The sequence below is a fragment of the Rhincodon typus genome, chromosome 19, assembly GCF_021869965.1.
Source record: "Rhincodon typus isolate 14 chromosome 19, sRhiTyp1.1, whole genome shotgun sequence".
Classification (NCBI taxonomy): Eukaryota; Metazoa; Chordata; class Chondrichthyes; order Orectolobiformes; family Rhincodontidae; genus Rhincodon; species Rhincodon typus.
Genome location: NC_063350.1, coordinates 33,691,749 through 33,708,543, shown reverse-complemented (window position 1 = coordinate 33,708,543; position 16,795 = coordinate 33,691,749). Strand labels below are relative to the sequence as shown.

General features: G+C 40.7%; 1 protein-coding gene across 1 annotated transcript in view; it reads left to right on the top strand.

Annotated features, from left to right (window-relative positions):
* bpnt2 (3'(2'), 5'-bisphosphate nucleotidase 2) overlaps positions 1–16,795 on the top strand; it is a 43,460-nt gene extending 26,665 nt beyond the window's left edge. Inside the window, exons 4-5 of the mRNA XM_020532020.2 lie at positions 6,673–6,834; positions 16,312–16,795. Coding sequence (XP_020387609.1) covers positions 6,673–6,834; positions 16,312–16,589 — 440 coding nt within the window. The 3' untranslated portion in view covers positions 16,590–16,795. The remainder of the gene's footprint in view (positions 1–6,672; positions 6,835–16,311) is intronic.

The window sequence follows — 16,795 nt, the reverse complement described above, 5'->3', positions numbered from 1 at the left end:
CTAGGCGTGACCTTTACCCAGTCCTTTCTGTGCCCAACTCTCTGTCTCTGGGCGCCATCTCCACTGATTATTTACTCGTCCCCCTCACCATCCTCATTATATATGCCAAACTTTTCCTGGCTACCATCAGTTCTGAAGAAGAGTTGCTGGATCTGAAACATTAACTCTGTTTGCCCAGTGCCAGACCTGCTGAGTTTCTCCAGCAAGTTCTGTTTTTGTTATTTTCACTGGAGTTTAGAAGAATGAGGGGAGTCTCATAGAACCCTATCAAATTGTGACAAAATTAGACAGGGTTAATGCAGGAATGATTGAGGAGTGCAGAACCAGAGGTCAGATCTAAACATGCACAGTAGGCCATTTAGGACTGAGAAGGGGAGAAGTTTCTTCACCCAGAGAGTGGTGAGCCTGTGAACTCTTTGCCTCCGAAAGTGATTGAGGCCAAAACATTGAATGTGTTCCAGAAGGAGTTATACATAATTCTTGGGGCTAAAGGGATCAAAGGATATGGGGAGAAAGTCGGAACACGGCACTGAGTTTGCTGATCAGCTACGATCATATTGAATGACAGAGCAGAATTGAGAAGGCGAATGGCTTATTCCTACTCTTATTTTCTATGTCATCCCCTGCCCCCAGGCACCATTTGCTATGAATCACAAGTCTCACACTCTGCCCTTCAGCTTTTCCACCTTTTCTGACATGAAATGAATTCAGTGATTGCATTCAAAGCTGTGTTAGCCCATCATGATTTGGCAAAAGAAAGACAGGCTCTTACACATTCAATTTTCATATCAAGATAAAGGAAATTGGCCAAACAGTTCTATAAAAATAACAGAGACTACTGGCCCTCATTTTTATTAATGCAGAAATCAGATAACAAGTTCCAGAGAGTGTACATGTGTAATTTAAAATAAATGTCCAAGGGGAGGCAATGGCCTAGTGGTATTATCGCTAGACTGTTAATCCTGCCATGGAAGATGGTAGAATTAGAATTCAATAAAAATCTTGAATTAAAAGTCTAATATTCAGAAGTGTGGAGTCTCGTTCCTTCATCTTTCAATTATTATTGTAGATTTTAAGAAAACCTCTTCTTATAATTTTTATCTCTTTTGATACAGTTATTCTTTCCCTTTCATTATTTCACTTCTCGTACCAGATTTGATGTTGAATTCACAATTCTAACTGACACTTTCTCATTTAGACACTGTTGCTCATAATTAGTCTTCAAGACTGTGGACAAGTACAAGCCCAATAGATGACTTGTGTGTTTGCTACCCACTGCAGGATCTGGTCAATTATTAATAAGTTATCTCTGTTTTCAACGATCTTTATTTATCAACACAGTTGTTATTAACATACTACTTCACAAATTTGTTTAGCTTAAACATCCTTCAGGAATAAATAAATACCAAAAGTGTCAAAGCAACAAATGCATATCAATATTTGCGTAATTAGTGTTGCACAAATCCATGAATGGTCAAGACAGAACTAACCTGATAGATGGGAAGAAAAGGAACATCTCTAAATACACCTGACAGGCACAGCATGCAGGATATTTGTGTGCCATAGTAGGCATACATGTATAATGGCTAACTGAACTATCTGATGGATGTTGGAAAGCCTTTTTTGCTGGATAATTGCAGACAAGAATGTTATGATCCTTAAAGTGATGGTGAGAGCCTGGAAGTAGTTTCCATAGCAACAAATGTAGTTGTGGAATTGCCATACTCCAAGTGTTCAAATTAACACTGATGGAAATGGTGATCTTAACCTTGAACCTCACATTTATTTCAAGGATTATCCAAAAATAAACCACAATCTTATTGAACCACTATGTTACACACATTGAGTAAAATTACCGTTCACTCTTTGTATTGGTTTAAAGCTGCCAATTCTCTTTGTAGATAAATCCCTTTAAGGTGCATGATTCCTTTTTTATATGTAGCACTATTCCTGCCCTCAGGTTGTCACTGAAGAAATCTAGTCACTGTTTTAATGGAGGTTACACAGCTGTCAATTTGCACACAGTTAGCTTCCACAAACAGCCAAATGATCATGAGCAGATAAGTTTTTTTTAATGAAATTGGTTAAGAGAAAATGATTGATCAGGATCATTAGAGAAAACTATCCTGCTGCTCAAAATAGTGGCCAGGGAATTTATATAAGGTAATCCTATAGCTTGTGCTTAAGTGAAACCTGAACCCACAGTTTTCTGACTGAGGCCAGAGTATCACTATCTAACCATCACTAACTGAATCATGGTTGTGACAGTGGTTGCAACAATTATGCAAATAAACTGGACTGGGATAGTAGTAAAATATGTCACAAGAAATATATGTCCCAAAGGGATATGAAGATAATGTGCACCTTAGCCTTTCCCTCAAACTTTGACTAAAATCTTGGACTATATTTTCTGGGGAGTGATCATCTCGTGCAGATTGCCACTCTGGTGCTTTTTCACTAAAAGAAGGAATGGTTCATTTCTGAGAGGAGATTCTGCTCAAGGTTCCCTCTGAAATGTGGAGTCATACGTCCATTCTGACAATTCCTTCACAGCAGAGAACTGTCAGAGGAAGGCAAACCATGTCCCCTTTTCACAGCAATCAGCTGTTGTGCTCTGAAATTGAAAGGTTCTGTCAGCCACTTTAATGGCTGCTGTAAAGGGATTAAGTACGTAAGGTAAGTGTGATGTTGGGGTGCTGGGAGGGGAGTATGCCAGATGGGTAGGATGCTCAGTAAGTAGGGTACCAACTGTGTACAATGCCGGCTGGGTAGGATGCTGTGGGGAAAGGAATAGCATGGAGAATGCAAGGTGGCAAAGGAAGCAGGTAAATGAAACAGTCGGTTGTTTGGAAGAAATCTGATCCATTGGGGGAGGGATGGGGTGGGGATGTAGGTGTCTGGAAGGGTCAGGTTCATGGTGGGTGGTGAGGGAGTGTGTTTTGCCTCAGTCCTGGTGAGAACAGGCGCATAGGAAGGTGGGTCAGTGACAGGAGTGTTGAGTTTGGGTCAACAGGGCAGTGTGTAAGGGTGGTTTATTTGAGTTGGGTCTGGTAGGGACAGAGGGGCTTTGGGTGTCAGATCAGGTTTGGTTCAGTGGAGGACAGGGGAAAGACTAGTTGGGTCACTTCAGGATCTGCTGGGATGGTGTTTGGGGGGGTCCAGAGGGGGGAACAGTGACAGGGTCATGTTGGGTCTGGTGGGGAGAGAGCCATCAGGAGTTAGATTAGGTCATGTCTAGCAGGGGGAGTGAGAATGTGTTGGGTCAGTTGGCTGGAGGGTCAAGTCCAACTGCGGAGGTGGGTGGTTGGGTTGGATCTGGTAGGAGTGAACGAAGAGAAGGGGAACAGGTGTCGGGGGTCTTGGTCAGGTTCTGAAGGTATGTAAGGGATCTCGGAGAGGTGCGGTTGGTGCCATGTGAGGTAAATCTGTGCTCTGTTTAATATTTATGCAGAAGTTATGTTATGTATTTAACTTTTCCTCAGTAACTATTTTATTTAATTTCATCAAAACCGTCTAAAGTCTCCAATGTAAACTGACACATTCAGAGGGATCGTAACTTAAAGGAATTACCCCGTGGACAGTTCAGTTTCCTGGGCAATTCCTTCAGAGAGTGCTGTGATAGAAATTCCACAGGGTTCCCATGTGTAACTTCTATCTACAATGACAACCACTGTCCGACCACTAGAAAATCTGCCCCATTGTGAGTCTGCATGGAAGGCCTGCTTTAGGAATTGGATAATGTAATAAAATTTGACTAATTTTCGCTCAACCTTAAAAATGGCATGGAACTAATTGGTCTCCAACCTGCTTCGCTTCAAGGTGTTTCCCCTCAATCATCGATTGTGAAGATAACAAAGTTCTGACAAATTCCTGTTGCTATTTCATTCATCTGATCTTCCCACACACTACCCCATAAAGATGGAATGATATTTTTTCAATGTCACAAAGTGGGATGGTTTGAACTAAATGAAATACAGGAAGTAGGTTGTTAGTTAGATTAAAATGTCAGGATCTCATTTGAAAAAAATATAAATGGTATGAATTCATATTTTATCCAAGATGACAATTACGTTTAAAGTGCATAAGTGAATCAATAAGAAAAGAAATAACCCTGCGCCTTTGTAATTTCTGATTTAAATTGGAAGGGTAATAAATTGATGTCAGATATTTTATTGAAATAATTAAATAGGCTCGATAGCTGAGTCAGGGATCCAGAATTGTTAGGTACTTCAGTGGTGTTTTGCAGCTTTGTTGCAACTTGGTTTGGCAATTATTACTTGCAAGTATTAGTACTTGGTTCAAAGCAACACAAAGCACTGGATAGTCGTAAGCAATTCTGAGTTTCTTCCTTTTAATAAATACATAGTACTCGGTCTATAGAAATCTACTTGAAATTTAGTACCTGAAATTTTCCTTTTGTACTAAATGTAAGTACCTGAACATGATAAAACTCCCCTGTTTATTAAAGATTCACAATGGATAACTATAAAATACTGAAATTCAAACACAGGTTTTCAGAATTTGAACAACTAGAAAACAGAGAATATTTTCAATTTTATTTAGTTTTCAATCACTGCAGACAAATGAATAAATGAAATAACCTTTAAATAACCCATTCTTTTAGGTAGTGCCTTAATCTTTTATTCATTACTATGGAAAAGCATAACTGAACCCAAATAATTACACACAGTTAATAAAAAGATGAGTGAGCTAAAATTACTATTATGAGGAATTATAAGCCATTATTGTTAAAGTATCAGCCCTAAATGAAGTTAGCAGGTACTGTCTATGGCATGACAGAAAGGACAATGACCTTTGTGCTATTTCTGATTTTGAGCTATATTCACCGCAGACAATATTCAAATTAGAAATGCAAAACATTTTGGAAAACGCAATGGCATGATTGGTACATAAAAAGACAATACTTGCAGAATCTGTCACCAATCTCTGTATGGGATTTTTAATGGTTAACATCCAAACCATGTACTCAGAGTGTTGATGAAATGTGAGGTTCAAGATGCTGATTTGACTTCCAATGAGTTTTTCGACCATTGTGGACACTAGTACTGTGATCTATTCCAGAAGGTCAGCTGGCGAATAATAGATCTGGAGTCAATCATTGCATACCACGGTATTTGTTTAGAACATATTATATGCACATACCTCTTAACTCATCTTTGGGTCAGAAGGTTTGGGTTCAAGTCCCAGCTGCCCCAGATCTGTGCATTACATGTCCAAACAAATTGATTAAAAATAATTTATACGGGTCTTGTGGAGCAGTAGTAGTGTCCCTGTCTCAGGGCCACAAGGTCTGGGATAAAGTCCCGACCACACAAATTAATCAAACAAGGTGATAACAAATTTTAACCTAACAAAGATAGTTTTAGCTTGTGTGTATTCATTAGATATTTCTGTCAACCTGTTAAGAGATGTTATGACATAACCCTGGAGCAGGTGGGACTTGAACCCAGGCCTCCTGATCCAGAGAAAAGGGCATTACCCCTGCACTACAAGAGCCCCTCTGTGTGTCCTCATTCTTACTTTCTAAGCAAGCTATTCAGAGATGCTATCACACACCTTTGGAAGGGAATAAGTCTTGAACCTTACCTCCCCATGCAGAGTCAGGGACATTGTTCCTTGTGTGTATTCACTTTTTTAAATGCAATTAACAATGGTTCTATGGTCATCATGAGGTGAGCTGCTCCTTATTTCAGTTTTTATTCAAATTTCACACTGATCATGGTGGGATTTGAACCTGTACCCTCAGAACATTAACCTAGGGTTCTGGGTTACTAATCTAGTGACATTAACACAATGCCTCTAGCCATTCCTATGTGCGGTCATTTTTGTTTTCTCTATTTTGGGTAGGGACACTACCACTGTGCCACAAGAGGACCCAACAGTAATGTTTTTTTTTCTATATTTCCCCCAATATCTTGTGATTATCTTTTTTTGTTATAGTGATATTGAAAAATGAAGACATGTTGCGAATATATGTGTATCTTTTTTACCAATAGGAAAACACCCACATGGCCAGTTGAATATTTATAAACAATACCTGTTAAGTGCAATGCTAGCAACAACAAGTGAGGAGTAGAGTGAGGGGCCTATATGTATTCATTTTCTCCTCCTATATCACTCATGGTTATGAAGTTTTTGAGACAAAGAAAGACACCATTGTAAATAGACTTTTTTATGTGTGTTTTTACCACCACCAGGAAAACACCCATAAGGCCAATTGTGTATTAAATAGCAAACCCTATTAAGGGCAATGCTAGCAAAAAAAAAGTGAGGGGTGGGTTGGGGGCAGGGGGTGAGGGAGAGAGGGAGTGGCCTGTGTGCATTTATTAGGACTCAAATTAATGGCCACTAGCTGTATACAATTTAACACAATTAATCAACAATTAATAACTATCAGTTAATATTGAAAGTGAACAGACATGTGTTGCATCTGTTGTTGTAAAAACAAGATGGGGAGGGGGGCCTCTTGTGGTGTAGTGGTAGTGTCTGTATCACTAGACCAGGAAGCAAAAATTAAAGTCTCTCTTTAACATTTCTGAAGGAGTTGATTAGAAAATGACTAAAAACACTGTATGGTTAAGAGCTGCTGTGTTTTAGTATTCTTTGCCTGGCATCCAAAATGATGTGCTTCTTTTACTCTCCGTCCTGTAGCTTGGGCTATGGTTGATGGTGCTTCAAACATTCATCCACGGAAAACATACAATGAGAAGACACCTACAGTAATTGTCTCCAGATCCCATGCAGGAGCAGTGCTGTCTTACAGCAAAGGAGCTTTTGGAAGTAACACGACAGTTATCCCTGCTGGTGGAGCAGGTGAGTAATCTCATTTAGTAAGTCTAGGTTGATAAATTTTTCTTTCCTCCCCTTCATAGATCAATTCAGTGATATTATTGACAATGTTAATATCACTCGTAGATGAAGACAAAAATTGACTCTCTTTTTAAAAACAAAATTAATCCAAGCATCAAACCAAGCAATTTGATATATTGCATTGTAGTTGGATTTCCAAAATCCGCCCACATATTGTTAATGTATGACATCTATCACTGTGATCCTAGGCCAGTTTACCACCAGGCCTAGTGGGAGCTCTTCATCCGAAATAAAGCCGACTGCACAGGAGCTGAAAAGCAACCATATAGCAAAGCGAATGGTCAGGAACATCCCAAAGACTGCAATACCAGTTTAACTGAAAACTTTGTGTTTGATGGATGCACTCAGGAGCTATGTGGTCCCAATAAAGAAGGGAGACGGGCACTCATTAATAGGCTACGTTCCTCCATCATCCGAGGCACTACTTGCTATCCTTCCCATGGTTCCTAAGGAAGATGGAGGTAGCAGTGGGTGATAAGGGATATAGACAGAGCCTGCTTCATCACTGGCATTTACATATGTTGAGTGGCAAGAGGAAGCTGGTGATGGCTAGGGAGAAAATGATCTTCAGATAGAGATGTTAGCACTTGATTTTCTATCACTATTGTTTTAATTTTGGTTTGTGTTTTGTAAAAGAAAATCCAGCTGTTCACCGGTAATATCCAGGCTCGGAAGCCTGTCAATGCAGCATTGAAACCTGACATTGTGTTTGTGAAATGCTGAACAGTGGTGTCGCTGCATCTAATCAGTGCTCATAATATCATAACCATACAATATATGGTAAGTATATAATCATATCCTGTTCTAACCACATGGGGGCATATTTGCCTCTTCTAATAAGGAGTAGACTAAATATCTTTTAGGTGCATCCTTTCCAACCTGCAAATGACATGGTGTCAAAGAGCATTTTAAGAATGTATTACTTCATTTGTCAAATTGACAGGGGAAGTGAGGTGCTAAGTCGAGCAGAAGACATCTGTAACAGTAATCTTTTAACACTTCCTGAGCATGTGCTTATCTACCGAATTGCTGCAAACAATAAAGAATTAGCAGTCTGGTTGTTGAATTCAGTTTTTTTTTGTGAAGTGGTTAAATGATGACTTTTTTAAAAAGAAGAGTTTTGATTAGTGTTTTTTGAAAGTAATGAGAACAACATTACAATGTGATTTAGACAAGCTGAGTGAGTGGACAGATGCATAGCAGATACAGTATAAAGTGCATAAATGTGAGATTACCCACTTTGGTAGCAAAAACTGGGAAAGCAGATTACCATTCAAATGGTAGTAAATTGAGAGAGGGCAATAATTCATGAGATCTGGGTGTTGTCATGAACCAGTCGCTGAAAGTAAGTGTGCAGATGCCTTGGTGAGGCCACATCTGGAATATATGTGTGCAGTTTTACTCTCCTCTGAGGAAGGATGTTTTTGCTTTAAAGGGAGTGCACTGATGGTTTACCAAATTGACTGGCAAGACTGACTTATGAGGAGAGATTGAGACAGTTAGGATTGTATTCACTGGAGGTTAGAACAATGAGGGGGAGATCTCACAGAAACCTATAAAATTCTAACAGGACAAGATGGTTAGATACAGGAAGGATGGCCCCGATGATCGGGAATCCAGAACCAGGGGTCGTACTTTGAGGACTGACATGTGGAGAAAGGTCTTCACCCAGAGAGTGTTGAGTCTGTGGAATTTACGACCACAGAAAGTGGTTGAAGCCAAAACTTTGTGTTTTCAAGAAGGAAGTAGACATTGCTCTTGTACCTAAAGGAAGTCAAGGCATACGGGGGGAGGGCAGAATTAGGGTATTGAGTTCGATGATCAGCCGTTATCTTATGGAATGGCAGAGCAGGCTGGAAGAGTTGAATGGCTTCCTCTTGCTCCTACCTTCATTTTTTTTATATAACTCAAGAAGAATTTCCATGGGTCATTTCACCCATGAAAACATGTTGATTAATGGTGGAACATTGTAGCATGTGGCGAAGACAAGTGTCTATCCAATTTGCTCTGCTCTTATGCTTAAAGATACCAGTGGGAGATCTGAAGCAGGCACCTAAAAAATTCATGCTGGTATCAAGCAAACCTCTGTATTAGCCCTTATATTATTTACAACCTACCTGATAATTGTTAGTCACGTGATCAAAAATCAACTGCTCTCTGGTGTAAGCATTAGATGCTGCCTAGGTGGAAAATTATATAGCCTTGCATCCATTCCAAAAGTAAACTGAGGACCACGGACAAACATAATCTACAGTATGCAGATGTGTGATTACACAATCTGCAGCAGATTTGCAAGGCACTTCTGATGTCTTCAATTCTGCAAACAAGGGACTCAGCTTGTCTTTGCATGTCATTGTTACCAGAGCTTATAGGCCAGGCCACAGTTACTCATTGAAATATTACGCCTCCCATAAATGATGAAGGAAAGACTCTAGCATGTGTAGAAGACTTCCCACTATTGATCAGGAGATCCAAACCAGGTCAGCTATGTCTGTTCATTCCTTTGCAAATCATAAACGGTAAGCATTTGACAACAAAAATCTTAGAAAATCAATCAAAGTCTTGCTGTAGAACAGCTATGATCTCTTACCCCTGTACCTTAGTGAGCCCTGGACTGAGTTTTAGCAACACGAGTACTAGGGCAATTCCACAAGCAACGTCTCTGCTGCATTCTGCAAATTTAATGCCAGGACTATCGAACAAGAGTCCTTTTTGAAGCCAGTTCCAAAAGCCCTGAGGCAAAAGTCCGGAAGGATTAATTACAATGGGCAGGATACTGTGTCCAGATGGCAAAAAAATAGTCTCACCAATTCTCAAATGGCCGGTGTTTCATGGGAGGGCAAAGAAAATGCTACAGATGCTCTGATGACCTCCTTGACTTTATAGGCTGGGAGGAGCTTGCTACCAATTGTTCAAAATGGCAACAACTTGCCCATTAATCTGCATTGTAATTTGAGTCCAAATGCCTTAATGATGAAATAGAGCAGAGGCAGAGAAGGAAAGGAAAGGAAGTTATTCCCACATTCTGGATCCCACGACCTTATGGAATATCCTGCCCCAGATTCCAAAGATCTGTGGTTCAAGAATCAGCCTGTTCAGTCACACAAAGACCCACAGCAGAAGCAGAAACTTTAAGCCCTGAGTAGATGTCATCCTCAAATCGAAGGACCACCAAAACCAACAAAGACGAGTAGTAATGCAAATAAGCAACCAATGAAGATAATGGCATTGAAGGAGAATGACAGAGATGAACCCGTTTTCATGAAACAAAAGGAAGTGGTAAACATTTGGTGGTACATAACTTGAGTATTGCTGAAAGAAGACACGTTTTGTTGAAGCATTATGTCTTACACACATCAGGATGTTTCACAAAAATCCAAATTCAAGGGGAAGACCACAATTTATACTGCATGAGAGGAAAGTGCTGATTGGTTGATTGGTACTAACAGGATGTTGCTGTCAAGCCAAAATCTCATTCTGCCTATCTCACAGATGAGTAATACAGTATAAGAATTCCAGTACCAGTGTGGTGTCAGGTATGTGGGCCATATTCCTAAAGACTGGCAGGTTGTGTCAAACGGCATATTCCTTCAGCTATTTGCAACAAGTAAGGTACTGACTGTATCCAACCAGCCCACACTTCCAGGACTTGTAACACAGTGTCTAACATTACATGAAATTCTGCAATTGGACAACATTTGCTGGATAATTCTGAATGTGCAAAGAAATACGTAGACAGCCAATTTAGAATAGTCATGTGGGCTGTTAGTGTGCCACATTTACCTGTACTAGAAGCTGCGTGTATTCATACACCGGGTTAGTTGCAGACAAAAATAATATGTACAGTCAGTATGCCTGTTTCTATTCAACAAAACAGGTGACAGCCATTCACTGGTTCATTTCACAGGGCAGTTCTCTGACCAACCAGAGACAGACTGCCTGGTTTGGACTGTAAACAAAGACTGGCTTTTAACTGTCAATCAGTATTAATGGGTACACTCTCTATGCCAATACTCTAGCAAACAATGTCCAATTGCCAGGCAGTCAATACTCTTCTCTCATGTCATGTAGATGCTGGTTTTCCCCTTGAAGTTATATTCTTGAGAAATGTCTTGATGTGCCCTTTGACAACGCTCTTTGACTTTGGCTTTTTGTTTTAGCAACACTCAAAATTAGTTGCCTACGTGTAAAGCATCTATGTAAGGAACCTATGCAATAAATAGGCATATAAAACAAACATCTCCATGGGCTGGATTTATAATATTTAATATCTCCCTGCCAGTATGTTTTCAGGCAGAGGGGCATGTAAAATGCAGTGTGTAGCCTGCCTGCTGCCTTCCTATTCAATATCAACCTGTCTCCCTTTTTACAGAAGGTGGTGGAAATGTCAGACTAATTAACAACCACCTAAGTACCTCATCCTACGGCCATTGTTATTTTACCCGCTGCAGGGAGTGACCCATACCAAGCAGGTAGCCTGGCAGCTTTCATGCACAGCATAATATTGGGCAAAAGGGACCCTCCTTTGGAGGTCCCTGTGCCTATTGGGCACACACACTTGCCTTTAGTACTGCCCACCCCATGTGTCCAGCTTCTTCAATGTCCTCATGCCCTTCTGCCAATCAAGATCTACTGACACCCCGGGCTGGTACCTGAGGACGGACCTCTGTAGACTCCTCTTCCTTGGGAACAGCCTCTAGTCCCAGCAATGGCCACTACCTGAACCTGGCACTGCTGTGGCACCATTTGGGTCTTACTCCATAAACAGGAATGCAAGTGGCACAATGATCATGGGCAGGCATCTGGAGATGCAGGCTAATGCTCTGGGGACGTGATTTCAAATCCCACCATGGCAGCTGGTGAAATTTGTAAACAATCAATAGAAAACCTGAACTGAAAGCTAAACTCAGTGATAGTTACTATGATACTATCATTGATTTATTGTAAAACCCATCTGATTCACTAATGTCTTTGCCATCCTTATCTGGCCAGAATTACATGTGACTCCAGGCTCACATCAGCAAGGTTGACCCTTATGCCCCCTCTGAAATGGCCTAGAAAGCCACTGTGTTCAAGGGTAGGTAGAGATGGACACCAGATTCTCACCTTGCTAGCAATACCTACATCCTATGAAAGTATAAAGAAAAAGAAATGCCTTGACCTGAGGCAATTAACGCCTCCTTTGAGTATGAGTGGCTGCCTGTTGGGTCCTTGTAAAATCCAACTGCATGATGTAAAATCTGTTCAATGGAATGAAATGGACACCATTTTTAATAACCCACTTATCACCTGAAAATATCAATGAGCAGAATGGTTCACTTGCTACTGAGTATATCAGCAGCAAACAGGAGAGAATCAGCCTCTGATTGGAAGAACAATGAGAAAGTGAGTGCTGGCAGTGAGGGACCACCACAGAGTGGATGAAGCCTGAGGGAAGGGCAGGGTGGATGAAGGCTGACGGAAGGGTAGGTTGGGGAATGTTTGGGAAAGATGTAGCCTTCAAAGTGGAGAGAACCATTTAAGACCCATCAAAGGAATAGTCAGCTGTGTAAGTAACTAAAAAACTTAAAGTAACTGTGATAATGAATTTCCTGCAAATGACTGTGGAATCTCTAACTTAAGGGTGCAGAAGAAGCTAGTAGATGGGAAAAGTGTAGTGGTTATTTGTCTAATGAACGCCACGTCATTCATTAAATTTCAGTCTGAGATTGTGATCTAAGATGCAGTAACGGTATGATTAGAATCTTCCAGCTTAGTGTATATGCAATGGAAAAGCATTAGCTATGAGCTCACCCACTTATAGATGATGTGATTAGCATAATGGCTAAATGTATGTGTGTGTGTGCCCTTAAGTTTAATAGAGATATGATTTTTACTGAGGATATTGTTAAATTCTCTTAAATCTGACTGTGCCAGTCCTCGTACTTATATTTGAACACAAATGCAGAAGGTATTGTTACTAAACGACTGCATTGTCTAATAAATCAGTTAGTAAGAATGATGAAGGAACCACTTAAAATAAAAATGTAATCTTTGAAAATATCTCGAGACCTTGAGGGAATAAAAAGTATATTTTGACCCCTGCTTCCCAATGTTACAACCCTGATTCTGATGCTCACCCCAGCGTGTCATACAGTGAATGGTCCAAGTAAAATTACCAGTAATGACCACTCTGCTAAAAGGCTCCAATCCCCAATTTTCTTTTTCTATTTGTTACTTTGAGGAGAAGCAGCACACCACTAGGCTCTGCAAAAATACACATGACCTCCTGCAGGCCTATGCTTGAGAGTCTGCTTAAAGAACCCTGTAGTGTTAAAGTCAAGGGTATGGGTGATTTCCTTGCGATGTGACAGTAGACTTTCCCTGTAGAATGTTTTCAATTCAATGTCATAAGTTAACCATTTCTTCCCTGAGTCTGAGCATCCGCAATCATTGATCCTTCTGGGTAGAATAGAATAAATAGCCTTTATTTTCACTTGCACTTAAGTGAGTGCAGTGAAAAATTTGTAACGTCACTGCTTTGGTGCCATCTTAGATACTGGGTACCTAGGTACAGATACTTTTAAGTGTTTGTTACAGAATTGAAAGAGTAAAAAAAAAGTTTAGCGTAGGAATACAACGTTTTTAAAATGTACTCGACTTACTCAAAGTCCAGAATAAGAACAAAAGTATCTTTAAAAAGTACTTAAATTATAGTCCGTTTTCACTGAGTCCGTGCCTGCCAGGCTTCAGAACATGAGGCCTCCCACAATGGCCTCCAGCCCAGTCTTGCTTCCAGGACCCACTTCCAGGACTCGTCTCCCAGGCCAGCCTGGGCTCAGACTGCCTCCCACCCCGGGCTCCGGCCTGCAAATTGCCTCCTGTGCAGTATGGTCTGTGACTCGTCTCCCAAGCTGGGCTAGACTCGGAGTCACCTCCATCCTCCGTTCCCTGCGGGTAAGTTTAAGAAGTTAAAAGTTTGGGGTGGGAGTTGCAGGGGGCATGGGGAGTGGGGTAGGAGGAAGAACTGCAGAGAAGAGAAGAGAAGGAGAAAAAAAGGAAAAGGAACTGGCGAAGCAGAGGAGCTCTGGCTGGAGCATCCTACTGTGCCGCCATCTTGAGCATGTTCCCAGCAAGTGAATTAGTTTATGTTGCCTGGGTTTGTGGCTCAGTTGTAATTGCATCCTTGATAATTCCAGACCGACTTTTCCCTTGCTGTTGGATTCTATCACTCAATGTTACATCAATGATCTGGGTCAGAATTTGTCTGCAGTACTTACTTGCCTGATCCAGTTCAATGATCATCTGCTGGCTGCATAGTTATTAATAATATGTAGTACTTGGCATAAGCAAATATTCCTTTACTGCTGCTTATTAACAGATCAACTGCCAATGTTTGGTTAAGTTCTTTGCGAATATTTGAAAACTAAGTGAAGTATAATCCACTGGACAATGGAAATTATGATGTATTATTATGATATTAAGTTGCACCAAAATCATAAATAGAACAGCACTTGCAGATGAACAAATGCAACTACATAGAATTTAAAATATTCTCATGACTTTAGACGTTCCAGCATTGCTGTTAATGAAGAGAAGGATCTAGCAGTTCATTCTTTTCCAAGATTCTACCAAAGGGGTTTTGCACAGTTCCCACCAATAAAGTTCAATGTTGGGCTGGCTGACACTCCAATGTGACACAGTCTTTGTGGCAAGTTGCTACATTTGGCCTGTGATTGCTGTGGCCCCTATAGGATTGAGCACTCCTCTGTAATTACGGCCCCACACCTGTTGCTCACTGCCCTAATTCAACACTTATGTCAACCGTGTTTATACTTTCATTTTGCTTTTGATTCCATTTAACAACAACAGCTGCAATAGCTAGAATCATAGAATCCCCACAGTGCAAAAGGAGGCCATTCAGCCCAACGAGATTGCACTGACCCTCTGAAGAGCATCCCACCCCGCTCCACTCCGCAACCCCTCCCCAGAACCCCACATGGGGTTTTTACAGTGGCTAACCCACCTAACCTACACATCCCTGGATACTACAGGGCAATTTACCATGGCCGATCCACCTAATCTGCACATCTTTGGACTGTGGGAGGAAACTGGAACAGTCGGAGCAAACCCACACAGACATGGGGAGAACGTGCAAACTTCACAAAGACAGGCTCCCAAGACTTAAATCAAACCCAGGTCCCAGTGTTGTGAGACAGCAATGCTAACCGCTGAGCCACTGTGCCAACCTCCTGTGGGTGACCACGTTGATCTAGCATCAAGGTGCACTACAGCAACTTTCAAAAGCTTCTCTGAGAATACCTTCCATACCCGTGATCTCTCTTGCCTAGAAGTGTAACTACAAAGGACCTACCTAAAACCTTTCCTGCAAGTCATACACAACCCTGAATTCATTCACTGCTGCTGGGTCAAAATCCTGGAACTTCATTCTTAATTTCGATATGCCTGTACTGACGTCAAGTGTACTGTGGTTATTAGAGAGAACAATTCAGCATCATCTTCCTAATGACAGTTAGGAATGGTCAATTAATGTGGAATGAAGTTAAAAGGATGTATCATTGATTTTGCTGTTGATTATATTAAATAACTACTGTGATTGTTATTATTTACCCATTGAGCAACTTGATTAAGACAGGAATTCAAGTCCCAATTTTAACGTACAGCGGGTTTAGGGCAGAATGAGTGAACTTTGTCAGTGTAAGACCTGGGCCATTAAAACTCCAGGGCCTCATTTTAATATTGTTTGTCCCCAAAGCTGCTTAGAATCTGCCCAGCCAGCAGATGGGAGTGGTGATTTTGGTGAGAACTGGGCACAGCCAGGGACATAAAAAAGCTCACCTATACAAAGAATGTGCTGGAGATCACTTGTAGACCTGCCATCTGATGAAGGATGTCGTCTTCTGCACCTCCCAGTTACCAGGAGTAATTTCAATGTCAGTGTTACTATGTTAGTGTAATCCTGCATCTGCACCAAAAGAGACAGCTTGTTTGTAAGCACTGCCTACCTGCATTCTGAGTTTGTGTAGTATTTCATACTAGACACTATTCCAGTTGGAGCGATGGATAATTCTTGAGCAACAGCAGAAATTAATACATTTAGTTACTTCTGTAGTTTCTGGCCATACTGCTGCCGTATATTAGGCTTCACTGAGGCTTCTGAATTCTACTACTCATTAGTTTTAACCTGATATTTGCTTGCCACATTGATGCTAGTTCAAACATGAGCTTTTTTGGCTTTTTGTGATATTGACCAACATTATTTTACTGTTTTAAAACTGTTTGATATTTATTCTTCAGATGAAATATTAAGCCATGGTCATATGGAATGGCGTGGCGGGTTTGAAGGGCTGACTGGCCATCTGTATTTTTCTATATCATTTATTTTAATTGTCTATTTTGTTTTGCTCCAATACACAACAGGATACAAAGTTCTTTCACTTTTGGATACTAGAGAAGATGTACAACCTGACAGCGCAGATTTGTACATCCACGTTACCTTCATTAAGAAGTGGGACATTTGTGCCGGTAATGCCATCCTGAAAGCTCTCGGAGGTCAGATGACAACAATTGAAGGCGACAACATTGATTACAGTGACTCTCCTTCCAATACTGGTGGACTTGTAGCAACTGTTGGGATAGATCACCATGCTTTGCTTAAACGATTACCTGATCTTAAAAATCTTGCTCCAAAAATGTAGACTTTACAGAAGCTTGAGAAAAACGGTCTCTCTGCTGTTTTGCTCATTGTGGTGAAAATCACTGTAGCCTGCTCAATATTTCATAAATAATGTTGATGGGTTTCTTCTCCATTGCCTAGGAAACCAAATCAACTCTGAGGTCTCCTAAAGCCATTTTTATTGGTCAAATGATTAAAAAATTTAATTTCAACACTGTTTCCCAAAAA